Below are 21,529 nucleotides of genomic sequence, written 5' to 3'. Positions count from 1 at the left end.
CTGGAATTTAAAGTATTATTATTGTAGAAAACAGAAAAACTTAACATTGTCATGAGACAATCAATGTTATCATGAAAGAGAGCTTTCCACAAAACAAGGGTGTTCAAAGCCTATCAAAATCTGATGTGGAGTTTAAAATCTCGACAGTGAGTGTGATACGAAGCACTTAGCTATAAGAAGATTTAAATTAAGTAACTTCAGATTCTGAAGCAGTATTTTCACTAATTAATTACAGAATAATTCACTGAAAGTGTGTTCCAGACAGAAATGTAGGTGGTGCCACATGGTTAACAACCAACCTGACTTACCTGTAAACAAAAGGAGGAGACTTATGCTAGACAATTCCTTCAGCAACTCTCTATTGAAAGCAATTTCTTTTTGTAGGTGTTTGGGATGGCTTGTCCTGCTATAGTAGTTTTGATTGATGCAAAAGCACTGCCAGAAAGATGCATTTACCATCTGAGGAAGTAAATGCATCTGTGACCTGGCTGCATCAGATTTCCAGCAAATGTGTGTTTTATGATCTCACGAAGAGTGCTATGCCTAGATGTGTTTCACCAGCACAAATTCCTTCGTAACAGGAGTACTTTAAATATGTGAATATTTAAGCACAATAACAAACAAATGAGACTAATTTCAATTTTTCATGGAGATATGCCATTAGATCAGGAGAAGTTTGGACTGATGAGTGATACAGAATTTGTGTTTCAAACATTCCATGTATTATATATAAAAAGTAAAGTTATTTCATAGTTTTAAATCATGTTCGTCATTTATACAAAGAAGTTCCTGCATTCCTTAGAATGATCCACTTGGTTTGCATAGTGCTGTTTTGTTTTGCAAGGAACCCTGTCTCTTCCCTGATGCCCTTCTCTGAGTGTAGCACCACTGTATATTACAGTGGAAATAAGAGCATTCAAGAAAGAAGACAGAATGGTTCAGCATAGGAAGCTGAAAATTTTTCATTAAATTATAAAACTCTAATTATTTTTCATGAACTTCAGGTTATTTTTGACGCCTTTAAAAAGCGTGGTCCCAGTGATATTGCCTTGGATGACATTGGCCTGACAAAGGGAAAGTGTAATGAAAGTATTTACGTAGAGCCAACTGTGATTCCAACTGTTACTACTGTCCCTTCAGTTCCTAGTAAGTAAACACTAAATTACAGTTGATTGCCATTTCCTATTACTGTATTTGTGTACGAATGATTCAGAGTTTTCAACCTTTAGTTTTATAAAAATCTCTCTTTGGTATTAGAAAATTATCTTCAGGATAACATACTAGGCATCAGGTTCCCTGCCCGTGGCTCCATTGATAGCAACAGAACTGGTAGATTCACAGCTTAAGCTATCAGTGCAGTATCTTCCAAAACTTGAAGAGTGGAGGATAATTAAAGAATTCAGAATTTGTCTCTAAAAGCTTTAATTAGTAAAGCTTCCAGGAAGCCACTGAAAGGGAAGGAAGAAGAAAGAGAAGGAAGATTACAACCTCTATATTTGAAATCATAAACAATGTAGCAGGGGAATAAGAGAACGAGCAAGGTCACATAATAATATCACTAGAGGTCTCAATAGTAAAAATGCACCAAGCTCTGAGAACACATGCACACTGAAAACTCCCATATTTGGGGGAATGAATCTGTAATAGTGACAGAATGGTTTAAGAATGGAGCACAATCTACCTGAGTGTCTAATACCCAAAATGGAGGTATTATCTGGAACGAGGCTCACAATGAATGAGTTCTTTCCAATATGCATTTGGCTGTATTGTTATTCCTACCATATCTGATTATATTAAAAAAGAAAAAGAAAGTAATATTTGCTTTGGAAAAAAATTTAAATAACAGAAAGAACAGAAGGACAGTTAGAAGTTCTAGTTTTGGAGGAAATGAGTGGACAAAAAAACCAATCAAAGGACTCTTTCCACTTCCTGATCTAATGAGAGGTTTCAATATTTGCATAAATTATGGAATGTGTCAAAACCTAAACCTGATTTCTTCAATTTTGCCTTTGCTAACTCTACTCCTTGTGGTAAGGCAGGAGTGATGAATAGGTGCTTGCTCTAGTAATAATGGATGGGGCTTTTTTCCTGCTTGATATGGCCTCATCTCATTTCATCTCACTATCTTCTCGGCACCTCTTCTGAATCCCAAGTTCACTGGGAAACTGGAGGAGGATTGGTTTTGTTTGCACATTTTTGCCATCTTCTCCAAGTCAAGTAGAAGTTAATGAAACATGAAATGTCTCTACCTATAGTGCATATGCACTTCTCCAGACAGGTTGTACAGCTTGATCCAGACCCATCATATTGCAGAGTCTTTTAGAGGAAAGCACAGAGATTTAAGCTTCCTCAAAACATTCCAGTTTCACAGAGCTAGTTAGAAGAATCTCACTGAGAAAAATATGAAAAAATACCTGTAGCCATCATTATAATGCTGGAAAATGTATATAAAACAATGAAGAAAGATTACATATGACGTTAACCAGGTCCATGCACATTCAAAGCAAAAACTGGTACAAATATGAATAGACCTTGTGGCAAAAATCATTGAAATATCTGATAGGGCTTTGTAATTTATTGTGAGAGAGGCATGAACTTTTTGGAAAAAAAGAGATTTCTACAAAAGACCTATTCACAGGTGGTTTCAAATCATTAAGACGAACAGTGAGTATGTTCCAGGACTGCCTCCTATTAGATTTACTGTCACTTACAAAGCACAGCTAGTTGCTCTCTTGACAGCATATAGTAAATAAAAATGGTCTAAAATAAAAATAATAGGTACTGTTTGCATTGTATTCATGTTGAAGCACTGTGTACTAATATTGTCATTCTATCAAATCTATCACCTCTAAATCTACTGCATCAGGACAGGTAAGAAAACAAAACCTTCTAAATATAAGAGCAAAATGCAGTTTTAGAGCTCCATCCTGAGCCACAGGGAGGTAAAGTTCAACAAGATGTCTCTGTCAGCAAAATTAAATTTTAATAACACTAGTAATTTCAGTCATAATTTACCAAAGTGAGTTTTGGAATTTGATTGCAGTTTTCATTAAAGTAATACTGTGGAGAGGTGCTGATGTCTGCCACCTCCAGCCATCTTTCAGGTGCTGTGGGTAAACACACCTCACAAGTTAGCATCAGTCTAATGATTAGTGGTAGAATGACCCTGTGGTAAATAGTAGCTGAGTGCTGCTGTCAAAACACCAAAGAAATGTCATTCAAATTATAGATGTCTACCCAAAATATGGTGATAAAGTTTTAATATTAAAAAAAAAGGAAGTGGTCATGTGGCATATAACTCCTTATGAAACAGATTAGAGAGGATCCATACTGTCCTTCAATATGATACAAAAGCACAGGCTAAGCTGTTGCTGGGGAAAAACTAACTTGTTTGCATAACTTTGTTGAGACATGCTACGTATATGCTATCTGTAACCTGCTGGAAAAAAAGTGAATGTTATCAATCATCTTCAAAGACGTATGAAATTACTTTGATGGGTGTGGTGCAAGCTTACTAACACTAATGGTTTCACTAGAAATGTCATGTCTATAAACAAGAGATGAAAGAATTTGAGCTGAGCCAATTTCTTTTGCTAGGCTTAGAGCTTCAGTAAGAGGCACTGGCATCATTCACAGTGCCACAAAAGCTCATTGAAAAGTCAAAAAAATATTTTGGTGGTGGGATAGGGAAGCTGGATTTGCTTTTGTCTTTTACACAAGACTGTCAGCCTACACTTTCATCTAAAACAAAGATTGCTTTCATCTTCATATTCATTTACAACCTGTCTTTTAACACAAACAACAGTGTGGAAATTACAGTGTAGATTCCACACTTTAGATGTGTATGTCAATATAAATTAAAGTTTTGGCCAAAGCACAGAGGAATTTTTTCATGAATAGGTCATACATCATTTTCTACAGTGTTGAGAAAATCGTCTGTTACGCTCAATGAAAGGACCAAGATTATTGGTGCTGATTGCTCTTTGGTTCTCTAACGAGTGACAGCTATACGAATAACTCCATATAAATTTGTGTTTAAAGATCACTGGAAACTTTTAAAACATTTTTTCCAGACATGAGTAAAATCAATTACTTCTATCATTTTTCCATGCAAGAGAAAGAAGATCATTACTAATGTGTCTTACATGTAGTCAACACCAGATCAGATTTCATCATAAGTTGCCCCTGTTCTGCTATTAAGAAAGCTGGGTTTGCTCTGCTCATATCATCAGATGATACTTGCTAAGGATGATATATTCTTCATGCAGCTTTACAATAGTTGTGTGTCTGTTTGTACGTGCAGTAATGTTCCATAAAAAAAGCCAGTGTAATCTTTATTTGTTGTTAATAGCATTTACAGAAAGCAGTCCTCGTTGTGAGCCGTAGGGCTGAAACATAATATACTTGTTAGTAAGTGTGTGATTGTTAGCAGTGCCTTTTGCTTTCAGAGAGTTCAGCTTTTCTTGCCAGGAGTGATTTGGTGAAATAGAAAGTTCTATAAGATGGCTGTCATGAGAAAGTTCAAATCTTTCTTGTACTTAGTAGAGCTTCCTCCCAGTGGGATTCAATGGGCAAACTCAGTAGGACTTGTAGATTATGCAGTCCCCAACCAAGTGGCTCAGACTATGCGATACTGACAGACATAATGAAACACAAAATTTAAGCCATAAGGGGTGGGGTGGGGGAGTGTTAAAGTTTAGCTGAAGTCTGAAAGTTAAAAAAATCAATTTTAATTCAAAGAAAACAACAACAACAGAGCAAAATAAAAAAGGTAGGTTTCTTCTGCCTTCTATTTCCTCAAGTAGGTGGAGGAGCACTGCTTATTTTTGAATAAAGTAATTGCGAACAGCAGAAGTGGGAAAACACCCAAGTTCATTCTGATAGTACAACTGAAATGAAAATAAATAACATTTCTCAATATGAAGTAAAGATTTGGAATATGAAGCTGACATATTTTGGATATAAACCACCATCTAAAACTATAAAATGAAAGAGAATATTGAATATATAAAGTACAGCTAGCTATGTCTATGCGTGTGAGTGCGTGTATGTGTGTATATACATATCTACAATATTTGCTTTTAAATAAATTTTATTCATTTTTATATATAAGTGCATATACATGTTTATGATAAAGACCTTTCTTTTTGGAGCAGTTGTTTCAAGGAAAAAGCAGTTGGCTACTTTTACCATTTGCAAGGCTTAACTGTAAAAGTTTTTAGGGTCCTGATGAAATCAAAATAACAGTGTAAGGGTTTTTTTGCTATAAAGTTTATTTGCTAGATGACAAAATGGGCTTTATACTTGAGTATCTCTGCTAATGCTGCAAGAAGATCAATCGGATAATAAGCAAGGCATACAAGCTAAATGGATAAATAGGTTATATTGGGGGGGGCTTTCCTCTCTGACATTTCCTAGCTTTTGTATTAATGTACTAGTAAATTATGCAGTTGACTGTATCACATTCTTTTCTCCATATTTTCTGTCATGTGCACAGCTTGCAGACCAATAATCACCAAATGAAGGGCAGACTGTGTCCTTCCCCTAACTACATGGGGAAGACTTCTCATAGCACCATCATGAATACAGTTGTGCACCTGGGCACTAGCACTTCACAAACAGTAATATATGAACTATAGCTGTAGGTAACACTATGGCATCGATTGTATATGTCAGCAGGTCTGACTTAGACACTGTAACTAATAAGGACAGTGAATTTCTTACACACCTTGTTTCCTCAATGCTCTGTGTCCTTACCAGAGTGTTGGCTTCTCACAGCTCGTTGTTCAAGCTTTATACCAATGGCACCGTGACTGAACCCTTACGGTGATGAAGTTAGCTTGAATATCCTCTTAATAAAATTACTTCTTCCAAATTATCTTTGTTACAACATATTGCAAAAGTAAGACAATAGGTTAATTATGTTTTTGAAATGTTTTCTTTTTCAGCTGACTGTGGAGGGCCAGCTGAACTCTGGGAGCCAAACAGTACATTCAGCTCTGAAAACTTTCCAAACAATTACCCTAATCGAGCTTTTTGTAAGTTATTCTTCTCCAAGTCTTCAGGAAAAGTTTAGCCATATAAAAGTAGAAACACTAAATCTCCTTTCCCAAGTCAGATGCTGTCAAGCAAAAAAGATCTAAGCTATATACAGTGGGATCTTTTAACTGAAGTCTATTTGGCATTTAGCAGAAGCTAAGGAATCATGTGCCAGTTGACTAAAAAGTGATGAAGACAAGCGTAATCCCTTGGAATGTGTTCAGACAGGCCAATTCCATCATGCCTATTATGTCAAATATCTTTATGTCAATGCAACAACAGACAAGCTGCTGAAAGTCCCCATTTTACCATTACACCTCAATATATTTGCCAGGTTAATATCATCATCTCTTCTGTTAAATAGTTAACTTTTTCTAGGGGCAAAGAATATATGTATGCATTTTACAAGGGAACCTCTCTTTATTGAATGTTTCTTAACATACTAGTGAAAAGACATCATTATTCTGATGTATTATGATATTGATTTAGATTAAGCTACAGCTGGCAAAAGTGAAAATGTTTCAAGGTGGTCGACTATGTGCTGTTGATGGATGAAGCAAGGAAGAGAACTTTGTCATTGCTTCTTAATGAAATTTTAATTATTTATTACTTCACCTTTAACTGGAGAATTGTGTTGGGATGCTCATCACAAGAGTTGTAATTTTGTGTTTCTGTCCCACTTGAGATATGGCTCTCATTTCCAGGTATTAATTTCACAAGTTCCCAAATGAGATTCCTACTAGTGAGAAAATACTTTTCATTCTATGAACAGATTAAAAAACAGTTGTTTGGGTTTTTTTTTACTTTCTTTACAAGATTTCCATAGTATCCACACTTACATAGATTAAATATGATAAAGCACAGGCTAAACAGAAGCAAATACTTCTCTAAAACAACATCTAACTTGAAAGGCAGGCTTCTGTGACTGATTATAGAAATTATCTTACTATCAAATAAGACTAAAGTGACACAAGACTATCTGTGACATTTTCACAGTTACAAAAGAATTATCTTTCCTGCTTTAGGGAAACTCATAGTTGTCATGAGTGGTAAAAAATGCACGTGTGTATATCTAGGGGCCTAAATCCAGTTTTCAAAAGTGTTTTAGAGAATGAGAGTCAATTGAATTTTGGATCTTGACAGCATAAGTTGCTTTTAAAGATAAGATTTAGACTTCTAAGTCTCTTGGGTGATTCTTAATAGTTTAGCAGAGATTTTTTTTCCCCAAAAATCCTTCAACGTGAAAATGACACAGTAAATGTAACAACTGAAAAGGTGATTTTTGTGTGTGTGTTATTATTTTCTAGGTGTGTGGTACTTACATGCTGAAAAGGGGAAAAACATTCAACTTCATTTTCAGGTTTTTGATCTGGAAAATATTCATGATGTAGTTGAAGTCAGAGATGGCAGAGGACCAAATTCCTTACTGTTGGGCAAGTAACAGCATTGGGTACTAAAATGAATGTAATCAGACAGCTGGAGCAAACTGATGGGTATAATATAAAGGAAATTAATTCTCCTTAATTTCATTCTACATTTCTTCACATTTTTGGGTCTCAGAAATTAGGAGGAAAACTTGAGAAAGCATACTGTATGTGACATCACATTTCCCAAGTGTTTGCACACACTCAGCTTTCTATGCAATCCAAATGAAATTAACTTCTCCATAAATAAGACTGCTCATGTATGCGGACAAACAGAAGCATAATCTCTTAGTCGAACTTTTTTTTTCTATACTGATGTGTCAAATTTGGGGTTGAGCTTTGATCATTGCAGTCTGATAGGAGTGAGGTTTAGGGGAATAACTGTATTCATGTGGTAGCAGTACTTGCTTTTGAACCCAAAGCATTTTGAAATACATAAGAACAAAATAGCTTAAAGGTATTCATGTTCTCCTGGAGAATAGCTGTCTATACAGGACAAGACCCATTGCCAGATGTCTTCTCTACAACAAACCAGATGACAGTAATCCTCCTTACGGACAAATCTGCAACAAAGAAGGGATTTCTTGCAAACTTTACTACTGGCTACCATCTAGGTAAGCATGTGAACCCTCGTATTTAAGAGGTTATACCACTGGTCAAATACATTTGAGAAAAAGTAGAGAGTGGAAGGTGACTCTCAGCCCTTGATCAACAGAAATATGAAAAAGTTAAAGAGAAAAAGCCTAGTGGTTACCCATCTGTACTTTATGTTTTCTAGCATGAAAAGTGACATTTTTGTTGCTTTAGTGTAATTGGACCCATGTCTGTATCATCTGCAACTCTGTGTGATATTATGTGAAAAACTGACTCAGTATTTTGACCAAAAACTATTCAAATGTTAAGAGGGCAAATATGAACTACTCCCTATACAAGCCCCCAAAAAGAACATGACTTTGTGACTCATTTGAGGGTGTCATTAATGTGTGCTTAAATGCATTTGTAAAATATTTATTATCGATCACAGCCACTAGAAGAGAAAAATGTATATGGTAACTCTGATTAATGTTTGCAATATGGTACTTGTTGCATCTTCAAAAATTTGGTCCTTAGTGTATGAAGGATCTGGGAAGAGCTAGTCTTTTAAATATTTGGACAGCAGTGTTTCTGGTCCCAGCCAGTCCCCCTCTGAAAGACTCCTGGTTTTGTTGAGGACTGCAATTAGATTTGTCACTCATCTAAGTAATTCAGCAATCAGCTCTCCAGAAATGGAGCCAAATGCTAAAGTACATGGAACAGCAATATGCTTACCAGGACAAATACTTACACTAACTCTTGGCCAAATCTTGACAGAATTAATTAGAGGCTTTGTATTACTTCTGTGGAAGTCTGACAGCAGAAAAAAGAGAAAGAAAAAGCAGTATGTATTAAGAGATATGTGAAGTACCATTCATTTGCATGGACAGAAAGTCAACAAGAATCTACACTTTTTTTCTTACTTTAAATATCATAAAAGGCAAGTGTCTCCCAGCATGTTTAACTAGCTGCAGCTTTTTTATAGATTAACAGTAATAATAATGCTAATTTTCATAATATTTTTAAAAATCTTAGCCATTGATTTATCTTTGTAAAATCAACTCCATTTAGTCCCGTTGTGCAGGACTGAAAGGTAGGTTTATATGGACATATGACCGTTTTGCTGCTTCTTGTTCTGCCTTCTCTATCACATTTGTTCAGTCCAACAAGACTATGCCTTTTTTTTTTAGCTGGTTCAGCACCTTTGCTAAGCCAGCTTTGCCCATATTTTGTTGTAAAATAAAAACTAAGCATAGCAAGGCAGAGTTCTCAAAGTGTCCATTGCCAGTTTTGGTTAAATATATTAAAAAGGTTCCATTTGCAAAAGAATTATGCTTATTCATGATCTTTGCAGCCAAAGGACAGAGACTAATATCATTAGCATGCAGGCCCAAGGATAAAAGGATTGTCAGTGAATAAATTTTTACAACAAAGGCAGATTTTCCTTTGCATTTTATTTTTCCATTAAATATTGAGTTTTTGAAAAGGAAGCATAATTTGAAAAGAGATACTTTTTGGCAGCATGCAATATAATAAAAAACCTGTCTAAGTGAGAACTAAGTTCTATGGAAAATCTAGCATCAGTTATGGCCACTGAATTTGTGAAAATCTGGTTCAGGCCTTTTATAAACCATATTCTTTTGCTTCCATATTGTACAACAGGCCATACTGACTGATGAATGAATAATTTTATATTAATATTAAAAATTCAGAAGCAAAGCAATTATCTAGACTTAAATAAGACTTCTAGATAATTAAATGTTTCAGTCAGTAAGTCCAGGAAGGTAAAATAAAGAAAATAATTTTTCAATAGAATTTAAGTTTATGACTGTATATTTCCTGTAAATATATATTAAATGGTGCCATTAAAAATACACTTTGGCCATAGAAAGAATTATAACTTTATATTTACTCTCTATCTGATGTGCTTTTGTTACATAACTGATGCTGAAGTAGCTTAATCCTACTTTTGTGAATGCTTTCCTCATTCATTTCTGTTACTTTTGTCTCTTCCACCTTTCCTCCCAGACAGGTTTCAAAAAGAGACTCTTGTCTTTCAATGCCTCTTTACTTGTATGTTTGACTTGACATACTTTAAGGTCTCTAAACTTTCGTGAAAGTGCTGAACGTCTGGAACCTGAAATCGTTAGTCACTTTTGACAGTATTTGATCAGGGTTTGACTTTTCTCATCCCTCCAAAGTTTGTTACACGTAACAGAATAACACTAGTAACTGAGCAATGCTAACTATAGCAGAAACTACAAGGTATAATACCATAGATTTTATTCTTAATTAGCTGCTTTGGTGGATGAAAAGCTGGACATGAGCCAGCAATGTGCGCTCGCAGCCCAGAAGGCCAATCGTATCCTGGGCTGCATCCAAGGAAGCGTGGCCAGCAGGTCGAGGGAGGTGATTCTGCCCCTCTGCTCTGCTCTGGTGAGACCCCACCTGGATGGAGTACTGCGTCCAGCTCTGGATGCCTCAGCATAAGAAAGACATGGACCTGTTGGAGTGGGTCCAGAAGAGGGCCACGAAAAAATTATCAGGGGGATGGAACACCTCTCTTATGAAGAAAGGCTGAGAGAGTTGGGGTTGTTCAGCCTGGAGAGGAGAAGGCTCAGGGGAGACCTTATTGCGGCCTTTCAGTACTTAAAGGGGGCTTATAAGAAAGATGGGGACAAACTTTTTAGCGGAGTCTGTTGCGACAGGACAAGGGGTAATCATTTTAAACTAAGAGAGGGTAGATTCAGACTAGATATAAGGAAGAAATTTTTTACGCTGAGGGTGGTGAAGCACTGGAACAGGTTGCCCAGAGAGGTGGTGGATGCCCCATCCCTGGAAACGTTCCAGGTCAGGTTGGACGGGGCTCTGAGCCACCTGATCTAGTTGAAGGTGTCCCTGCTCATTGCAGGGGGGTTGGACTAGATGACCTTTAAAGGTCCCTTCCAACCCAAACTATTTTATGATTCTATGATTCTATTTATCTGAAAATAATCTTTATTTTGAAAAATAGATGGATAGGAAAGGAAAAAGGAAATCAAGTTTCTGTGTACTATCCACTCAATTTTTCTTTCAGGTGAACTGTATGATCTCCAGTGAACATCAACTTTCCTCATAATTATGGATTAATTATCCTTTCCTGTTTTCCTTCAGGGGCTTGTGCAATCGACGAGCATCAGTGTGGTAGTGGGGATTGTATACCATCGCATAACCTTTGTGACAACCTACCTCAGTGTGAAGATGGCTCTGATGAAGCAAAGTGCAGTAAGGTTTCCTTCGTACAAAGAGAAGGAATGCATGCATATTTGGTGGGAATTACCTAGGAAAATAGCCACAAAACCTCAGCTAGCGTAAATTACTGCAGCTGCATGCAGGCCGTGCCAATTTACACAGCAGTATCACGCTGAGTTTGTCAGGGCCAAAAAAACAAAGTCACTTTTCTGAGATAGTGTATGTAAGCTGGTGAAGATCTCTGGAAAAGGTAGGAAGTTCTGTGCTTAAAACTGTGGCTGCTTATAATGGCCTAAAAATTAAATGAAAACTCATCACCTGCTTTCCTTCTGTATCCATTTTGTATTCCCAAGTTCTATCAGTTTTGCTGTAATTAATTTGAGTTTCACAGCAGTATAAATTCTGCAGTGTAGGGTAGAGAAAAAGAGTCTTCTTGATGGAAGTTCCCAGATAGTCTTATGGGTGTGAAGCCAAACTGCAGCACGTGGCATGCTCCAGCCTGCCTGGACTCCATCTTGTGGAGGCATTGCCATAGGGTGAAGGGATGGCACAGCTGCAAAAGCAGCATCCATTGCTCATAGTGGATGTGCACGTTCCTACAACAAGGAGACCAACAGCTGCTATTGCTTAGTCCTCTGGTAAAAGGATTCTTTCCAAAATGTAGGTGTACAGTATATGGCTTCATTTCACATAACATGGAAATAGCATTCTCTAAACAATAATTTAAATGTAAAACTGATGTGAAAATCATGTTGGGCCCAGCACAGAAATTAAATCGCTGTTTCTGACAAAGTGCTGTTCTGACAATCTATTATGGAGCACTAATGGAAGAGTTAAAAGCAGGCTTTTAAGCTCAGTACAACACCATCTTCCTTTGTTTTAAAGAGGACTGCTGTGGATCAGATACGTCCTTGGATGTGTGCTGACAGTTCTCATAGATACCAATGTCTTTTACATACATGTGTATGTATATATATATTCATATATATGGCATATATAAATATATGTATACATATGGCATATATAAATATATGTATACATATATATGTATGTCTGAAGGCATGGATTCACGCTGCATTAGCGCAGTTAGCTATTTTGTTGCAAACATATTCTTCCTTTAAAATGCATAGAATAAGATTCACTTCAGCTTCTTCTTAAGCAAAGAGGACTTGAATGTTTTTTTCCAGCCATTGCTAAAGAAGATCTGAAAAAGGTAACCATCACCTACATTAACGTGATGTACATTTTCCCAAAGATTTATTTTGCCCTAGATTGTCTATTACTTCATAACAAATTACCTCACATTAAAGGACTGGGAAAATTGTTTCCAAAAACCCATTTAATCCAAACATTGGCTAAATCAATCTAAGCCTTAAAATAAAATGAAAATTCAATTAGACATCCTCACATTGAGTCTTTTCAGTGTCCAAAAGTCTTGCTCATTTTCCTGAAACCAATTTAAATTTCTTATCAGAAGTGGCAATTTGAACTAGACGAACTGTCATTTTCAAATACTCCAACTTCTGAAACTTTCCAGGGACTGCAAAGAAAAGGCATAGGATACCTCTGCCTTTGCAGAATTCTAAAATATATGACATTTGAATTAAGCAGTTGTTGAGTGCTCAATGACTCTCTTATTCCTTACCAACAATGTATTTGGAGAACATGGATCTGATGAGGAGAAAGGAAAAGGAATTATAGTTCAAGTAGAAGAGAGGAGAGGTGTCAAAAGTAATGTGGAGAAATCTCACATTGCAAACAATTCTGAGATTTTTCAAGACTGCTCAAAAATTTCTCATGACTAAGGTTTACCATTAATTAATCACTGTATATTACTTCTTTCGTTCATGCACTCTGGGTCCTAAAAATCTAATTTTTTTTTTACTATAATGGGTACACTTTACTTTTTTTGTGGAAATATTTTGGTGGAAAAAGGTTTTCTGGACAACTAAGATTTTTTAAAAAAATTATTTTGGCAACCAGTAAATTTCAAATGCATTGTATGTTTTTCCCTACTTCATGCTGGCAATAACTGTCATCTGCCTGAAATGCAGCTGTAGCTCCTGAGACATATATCGGATATATTGACCTTCTTAAACCTCATGGTCCAACTTCCTTAGTCACTATGCCAATAGCATAAGATTTTTCACCAAATGCTTAATGAGTTTTTGAATTTTTGTTCTGAGTATTTTGTTTTGGGAAAAGTTTTGATAGAAAGATTTGTTTTCAGGGAGCTTTTATTATTTGTGTGTGTGTGTGTTTTAACTAAAGCTGCAATGAAAACAGTGAAAATTCTCATAGCAATTGGAACTGGAAAATACAACTTTTCTGTCAGCTCTCGTTTTAACTTTATTTCCAATCAGTGTTACTGAGCATCATGTAGGTAAAGCTTCACACAGTATCTGGAAGTTACATAATGCTGGCTTAGAAAAAACATCAGTTAGAGTTGATGGAAAATGTACTGTTTATTGTCTATTCATGAGACATTTGCAAAATACGGTGTATGAAACTCTCCTGTGGCAGAAATACAGAAGGAGATAACAATAACATTACCTTCCTGTGGGAACACAACATCCTGGAGATGCTGGGTTTATTACCACTGTAATGTATTTTAATGTTTTTTTGTTCTTTGCTGGCAATAATAAATCTGTGTATATGACATTTCTGTTTGCTTAGGGTGGGGGGGAGGGTGGTTTACCACCTATCTAAAATGCTTCTGTCCATTTTGGTCTACAGTGAGATTGCTTAATGGTTCTTTAAGCACCGAAGGTCTGGTACAGGCCAGAATTGGGAAGACGTGGCACCTGGCATGTGCAGATGATTGGAATGAACAGATTTCAGACAGTATTTGCCAGCGGCTGGGGTTAGGGTGAGTGAAAAATATTCATTGTCCTTGTAACTTGTTTGCAGGTTTGTTGAACCTGTATATTGGTGTTTTCCTCATCATTTTACTAGTGTCTTTACCATCCAAAAAAAGGGAAAATGTATTTTTCTGTGGCAAATGAAGTGCTTGGTGTGTCAAGAAATTTGTAAGTGTTGCAAACCCTTTTTTGATGGCATTCATTACAGGATTGATGACTGAATATGGCAGATTAGGCATGAGGATACATATTGGAGAACATTGGGAGACTGATGTGGTGGTATTAGTCTTTTATCACTTCATGTCATCATTTACGTCTTCACTTTTATGAGGATGGCTCAAGAATAAAGCTGGAGCAAACAGCAGCCTTGGCTGTTCTGCTATCATAGTAATGTTCATTTCAAGTAAATTCAAGATAATCACTTGGGTATTCTGCTATTGGGCTCCCAATACATTTCATACCTATCATTAGACCTGAGCTGTTGGGAGAGGAAACTATTTCTCTTGAGGTACACTTAGAGGGGGGAGGGAGGAGGGAAGTATATGACTGAAAAAATAGATTTGGCTTCAGTCACTGTTCAGCAGAATTTCCAGGGAAAAGGTGGGGAGGGTTGAGTGCAGAAGTAATATATGGTAAAATACATGGCCTAAATTCTGGCCTTACTTACGCTGTATGCAACTTCACTGCCATCCACTGAATAATAAATAGCTTTCTTGCAGTGCTGAGGTTTTTAGGGAATGTCACTCATCCAAGCAATAATCAAATTAAATTCTAAGCTTGCAATTCATAATGTTGGTCTCTGACCAAAGTAGGATGCCTGCAAATGCCCTTCTGATAAATTAATTATAGAAATCACAGTTAGGAGGACTTAGAAAAATATCAAAGTGTTATTTGAAAATACTTTTAATCATTGGATGAATGTATGCTGGTTTGTTTTTTTTTACTTTTTTTCCGTTGGGTAGGTACTGCATTTACATAAATATCAGATACCTGCGCGCACAAATCCTGACTGTAATTTATGTATGTGGTTATCTCATTTACGCATGCATATAAGAACATACAAACTATGACTAAATGTTCTTCTAGTCAAATACCTTGTCCTTTACAGTGGCCAGTAGCCTTCTTTCTCTGACTCTTTCTCTCCCTCCCTTGCCTCCTTTCCCTCTATAACTTCTGGACACTAGTCATTTTGTGGTCTATTGGTTTAATTTACATTTTTATATTTGATATGCTTCAGTGAACTTTGTCTTCCATGGTACTTTCTATTACCTTTTAAAAATTACTTAGTTTTTTGTCTCCATAACATTCTGTGGCAATACATTTCAGTTTGTCTCTATAAACTAGTCAGATATACTTGCTAAAAAAATTCCTATTAAGTTTCCTAGTTACTTCTTTTTAATTCCATTTCTCAGTTTATTACATATTCCCATTGTCAAGAAAAAGGATTTATAAACCTAAGTTGCATCACATTTTCATATCCTGGGTGCTATTGCTGTTACTGATCCTACAGAATAGGATAAAATTCTCACATATACACATATATAGAACTCCTGTAGGCATCACACTATTTCTGCCTTCCATGAATCCCCCTGTAGCAGCATATTTGTTAATAAGTGGCACCATATTTGTTACTAAATGGATGTTTGTAATAACAGGTCTTGAGTAGGCTATAGCTCATGTTCCTATGCAGAATAATTACCTAGAATCATGCTTTATTAGAGAAAGAGGCTAAGGTTCATCTAGGACAATTTACTTTTGTTGTTAATTGCTTATACATTTGCTAGTCTCATTTACTGTTTAATATATGAAAAGGACTGAAATGATAAGAGTCCTGTAGCATATCCTAATTATTTATGTAGCTGGGCTAGAAAGTGCAATGTTCCACGCAGATTCTAATAAATCACACATGTGAATCCTTTTGCCTCCATTTTTCAAATATGTCACTGTTGCATTTATGATACGTGCCAAAGAGGAAGCAAATCTGGAGGCATGCCTATGTGTTCATCCACAAAATATAGCTTAGGCAAATCATTTACAAATGTTCTTTATGAGTCTGGAGTGCAAGGTGCACAAATTGATGCTCTTGAGAAACAAGATCTTCTGCTCAGCTTGCACTTGTAACTGTGTGCATCTGACAACACTGTTAAAATCTCAGTATTGTTAGCATCGCTTTTCCTTGAACCAACAAAATCATACATTGAGCTTTTCACCATTCTACTGGTCTGGTGTGAAACATGCTTGTTTCTCTGGGACCAGAGCCAGCTGGGTCTTTACTGAATTGTACCCAGGAATGGGGGTAGACCTTGCAATTTTGCCATACCCAAAAGTCCAACAAGGACTGAGAGTTTAGGACTTGCTCCCAACCCTGCAGTCTATTTTCTTCATGAACTCACAAAATTCTTGAGAAGGAAATGAGTTCATTGGAATACAATGTCTTGTTTGAGATTTCCAGGTCAATTAGGTTTTCATCCTCCCCACTCACGAATGGTCAGTAGCAGCTACATGCCTAGCTCCTTGAGACACCTCAGAAAATCCTGTCTTCGACTGTCAGACCCAGTGTGCTGAGAATGTAACATATGGCCTGAAAGGGGTGGAAATGAACCCCCAAAATTTATGCACAAAAAGTTTTTATTCAGATGGATAAATTAGGATAATAAACGGATAGCATGATCTTACTCTGCGGTAGAGCCAATGAGAGTCATGTGCTGGATGTAAGAAAGAACCTGGTTCTCAGTGTGTTCAGGCCAAGTTTGCAGCACTGAGGACCAGAATTAGGACAGTCCTAATAATTTGGCGATAGACTTAATTTCATGTGAGTTGTCACCAAGCAATAATGTGCACTTTGACCTGAAGCCACAGGAGGAGTCTCAATGATTTTTTTGGATTTGTAGATCCATAGCTTCACTTAGGATCCGACACTGCTAGTAGGCTTGGCTTAAACCCATTGCTTAAGAAGCTTCATTTCAAATCCAGAAAGTATAGAGAGGTTACTTTTATTTATCATTTGCAGATTTTCATATAAAAAATTGTGTGCACGCAAGCATTTAGAAAACAGCAGCTCTTCATATGAATCCACATGCGAACAAAGCTTTTTTATGCCAAAGAAAGTGTTCGCTATTTGTGATTTGCTACTATTCTTGTTTGTTTTTCTAACTGTCAGAAAATCAGTGGATGAAACAGAAACACTGCCCTGTGTCTCAAACACAAATTAAACAAACTGCAAACATCCCACAGCCTGAGAACTAAACAATGAATTACAGAATGTGTGAACTTACTTTCTTCAAATAAGAAAGGTGCTGGGTTTTTTTTAACAGAGAAAAGAATTGTAACTATCAGACAATTGCACTTCTATTCTTATTCTGAATATTTTTTTCAGCATGGTACCACATCATCTGAATATTTCCCAGCATTTGCTACTGCTTATTGTTACTGAGCACATCTGAGACAGAGTTAGAGACTGAAATCATAGTGATCCATAGAGTATTTAGGTACATGAGGACCAATAATATCTGAGGAATTTACTGCACAGATATGTCTCTACATCTGTGTGTAAGAAACTTCTAAGACTATTCTCTAAGTTTTCTCTAAGTTTTGCCCCGTGAGCATATTGAATGGAATGAGGGTTACTTAACACCTAGGTTAGCCTTTTAAAGGCCATTTTTGTCACAACCTGCAAGATTTCTAAAAGACCATTTTCATTAACAGAAATTAAAGAGCTGTGACACTGCGTTTCTGGACCTGCAGAACAAACTATATTCTTGTTACTAAATTGAATATTTCCAGGAAAAGTGTATGCTTTCTTATACTTACAGAAATGCTTGACCCTCATCATTTACCACTAAGTTAATTAAAAGAGTAGCAGATTGATTTTTGCGGTCACTCATAAAGCTTAGAGATTCCCAGTTGTGTGTCCTTCAGCGCACTAAGAAACCAAATGAAATTATCAAAGGTTTTCTCAAAAAAAGGCTTAGATGTTATTTCAAAAAGCTGGGGAAGCTTAATAAAGCCACTGTGGTTACAGAGAAGCTCAGAGAAGTTCCAAACTGTAATCCAGAAATTTCAGCATTTATTAAAAAAAGAAGCAGAAGAGTGGGAAATAGTTTGCTCAGTCTTTGCTGAAAAAGACCAAGAAGGGTGCTGAGGTGAGATGAGAGATCTTCACAAGTATTATAAGGTTGGTGGAAGCTTTGACTTGGAAGGTTTATAGCGTTTGCCCTATTACAGGGTCTGTTACAGTAATCTAGTAAAACACACATGCATTCAATTGAGGTTTCCTGGTACAATGTGCCATGGAAAATGTAAGCCAGTCATATTCATAAATGCACATACGCTAAGCTTTTCCTGGGAGCATGTTCATTTTTTACATTGGTAAAAGCTCCTGCTCACTAACTTTCTCAAGAAACAACTTAGTGACTTTTACACACATTTGCACTTATCGTAGCTCAGTGATTAGACTAGTCTCAGCGAACTTCCTCATTGTAGAATTTGACTCTACCTACCTGGGTTGGCACTTTACTACTCTCCCGGACTGTCTAAAAGGTCAAGTCAAGGGTCTGGGGGAATCTCTGAAGTACGTATTAGTATACTAGTGTTTTATATTGAAAAAAGTCTGTACACTAGGCTGTACATATATCTAGAGACAGAATTAAGCGGGCTTTGTCATTTCCAGGTTGAGAAATGCTGCAGTAATGACTTTTTCAGTAGGGTGGGTCATACAGCTCTCCCAGTGGCACAGCAGGGCTATTGAACACCTCCTTTCTCCTATGCCTAGTCCTACCCTCCATACACAGCAGATTTGCAGGCCAATTCTAGACTTCATACTTCCCAGGACAATGAGATTTACTGCACTTGAAGAGAAGAGACGGTACTTCCTTGATACACAGGTGCTCCCTGTGTATTAAGCCTGCACAAATGGTTTTCTTCTTGCTCCTGAGATATGTGTATGGCTAAAGGGTCAGATGGGAGTAGGCTGTCGCCCCCCAAAAAATTTATGTAGTCTGACCACAGCTATCTTTTTTCCCCATGCTTCCTCAAGAGAAAGCAAATGTGTTTCTTGGGTGTATGTTCCAAGCTGGTCATATGCAGTATCACAAAGTATATGATGCAGAACGGGCTATACAGTAAATCTGGATATGGGTTGTAAACACCAAAACAACTTATCTCACCAATAGTACACAGAATTCTTGGTGTTCAAAAGGCCATCGTTACAAAAAAAGTGAGTCGAGGAGTACACCCCACTTCAGAGGAACTATCCTGTTCAATAGCAAACATGACACCCTTGACTTAATCCATAAACAGTTATTTTGATTTCAACAGTTCTACGAGGTGAAACTTAACTTCTAAGGAAGGTAGCATTTATTCCATTAGATTCTTCACGATATAAAATATAGTTTCATTTCTTCTCTAGGCACAGAAGTATAGCATCAATGTAATTACCCCCCTCAAAAAAGCAAAACTGATATTCCAAGGTTCAGCTACTACTATTCCGTTTTGCATACTAAGTTTTAGCTCCATATATTTAAGAATTGGTACTGCAAACCCTTCATTGTGGCACAGAAAAGCAGAAGTTGATAATTTACTGCTATTAAAATAATTAATTTCTGTCTCTTTCGATATTATTGTAGCATTAGAAATCTTAGAATAAGATGTGAAAGCACGTGAATCGCATTTTAATCCATGTGAGTTTCAAGCCTCAAAAATCTCCTGATAGTCATTATTTCAGGAAAAAAAATGATGCAGTTTATTCCACCAGCATAATCATTTCCCAAACATTCCTCCACTGGTGGAACAGGATAAATATCTAAAAATATGCATGTGTGTCTTTTCCTTCCAGTGATGCAAATATGTCATCAACTGTATTATTCACTGAGGATGGCCCGTTTGTCAACATCACCGAAGCAGCTAACCACAGCCTAATATTTACAAAAAGGTGGGTAGAGTGAGGTTTCTTCCTCATACAAAGGGTAACTTAAAGTATGGTGGTGATGATTTATACACTAATTTCTAGCTCAAGTTTATCTGAGAGGTAACATGATTCTGTATAAGGTCAGGACAATAAACATATCTAGGTTTTATTCTCTGTCTGTTGCTGAATCCTGTGTAACATTGGGCAACTCACTCTTCCCCCTTCCATTCTTGTCCACCTATTGCAAATTTAAAAGGAGAGACATGCTTGTTACATTTTTAGCTAGCATTCAGTACAATCTTAAGTGAAGTCTTTATACATTTGCTGTGGAAACAATAAATACTGCTATTTCACAAAACTATCTAGAAATCTCTAAATTATGAATATAGAATATAGTAAAAGACTTAAAATGAAGTGGCATTCACCCATGGTTATATAGTAGTTATCACACTAGGTTCTCTCTGTAATCAGTAGAGAAAAATAAGCACTCCAAATTGTAATCCATCAAGGCATCTCTTGAAATATGATAAGTCACACTCCATAATCCATTGACTTTATTGATACAGATTTAGGACTAAGTGTCCTAAAGATAGATGCAGACAGGTATCTACATTTAGACAAATTAAGTCCCACTCAAAAATGACTTCTGGATTTGTCTCCACATTTAGAAGTGAATCATTAGATGAGATGATCCTCGGAATACATTTGATTATATTCTAATCTCTCTCAGTCTAAAGAACAGCTGAAGTGATTCTGAAGGGTCCTACAAACTGGTAGAGTTTCTTGTAGATTAAACAAAAATGTAGCGTTAGCACAGGATTATATTCTCAGGAAATTCTGGGATTTACAGTACTCCTCCAAAAGGAGAAAGGCTTGCCATCATCAAATAGAAACAAATATATAATGATTTCAATTACTGTCTTTCTGCTTATAAGAGGGCTTATTATACATATTTTCCTGGAATTCTACCAAAAGCACTGAGGCAGAAAATTACTGTCTAATTGCTAAAATGCTGCAACCATGTTGAGGATGGCAAAAGTCCATGTTCTTTCAGGTTTCCTTTATAAACATACCACATAGTAAGAAAGCAGGGCTATTGAACACCTCCTTTCTCCTATACCAACTTCTTAACTTGCTATGCTGTATTCTATCTACAGTTTAAAAAAAAAAAAAAGATACATTTTATGTTCTAATTATACTCTGTTAATCCCAAACATTTATCATTCTCACTGGTGGTGAAAGTATCTTAAACTAATGGAATATCATTGCAAGCTATTTTTCTTTTTTTCTTGAGTGGATGTAGCACTTGTCACATTGCCAGCAATGCAAACCAGCATTGCCACAAGAGATCTTAAACAGCAGTAATGATTTAAAGATGTCTTCTGTTAGTATCTATTAAACACTAAAAAGAGATTAATGAAGGAGGAAATGGAATAAGTTCATTCATCTTAGTTGTATTTCTGTTGCAGAAATAGGCATCTTCTACCATGTTTCAT

The 21,529-nt window shown here is 36.5% G+C and overlaps 1 protein-coding gene across 1 annotated transcript in view; it reads left to right on the top strand.

The window, feature by feature from the left end:
* TMPRSS15 (transmembrane protease, serine 15) overlaps positions 1–21,529 on the top strand; it is a 132,361-nt gene that overhangs the window by 102,782 nt on the left and 8,050 nt on the right. The window contains exons 14-20 of the mRNA XM_009327894.1: positions 1,005–1,146; positions 5,949–6,038; positions 7,347–7,467; positions 7,941–8,095; positions 11,190–11,300; positions 14,004–14,136; positions 19,962–20,057. Of these exons, the coding sequence (XP_009326169.1) occupies positions 1,005–1,146; positions 5,949–6,038; positions 7,347–7,467; positions 7,941–8,095; positions 11,190–11,300; positions 14,004–14,136; positions 19,962–20,057 (848 nt within the window). The remainder of the gene's footprint in view (positions 1–1,004; positions 1,147–5,948; positions 6,039–7,346; positions 7,468–7,940; positions 8,096–11,189; positions 11,301–14,003; positions 14,137–19,961; positions 20,058–21,529) is intronic.

Source organism: Pygoscelis adeliae, unplaced genomic scaffold, assembly GCF_000699105.1.
Source record: "Pygoscelis adeliae isolate BGI_AS28 unplaced genomic scaffold, ASM69910v1 Scaffold14, whole genome shotgun sequence".
Classification (NCBI taxonomy): Eukaryota; Metazoa; Chordata; class Aves; order Sphenisciformes; family Spheniscidae; genus Pygoscelis; species Pygoscelis adeliae.
Note: the sequence above shows the minus strand (reverse complement) of the source record. Positions and strands in the feature narration are given on the sequence as shown.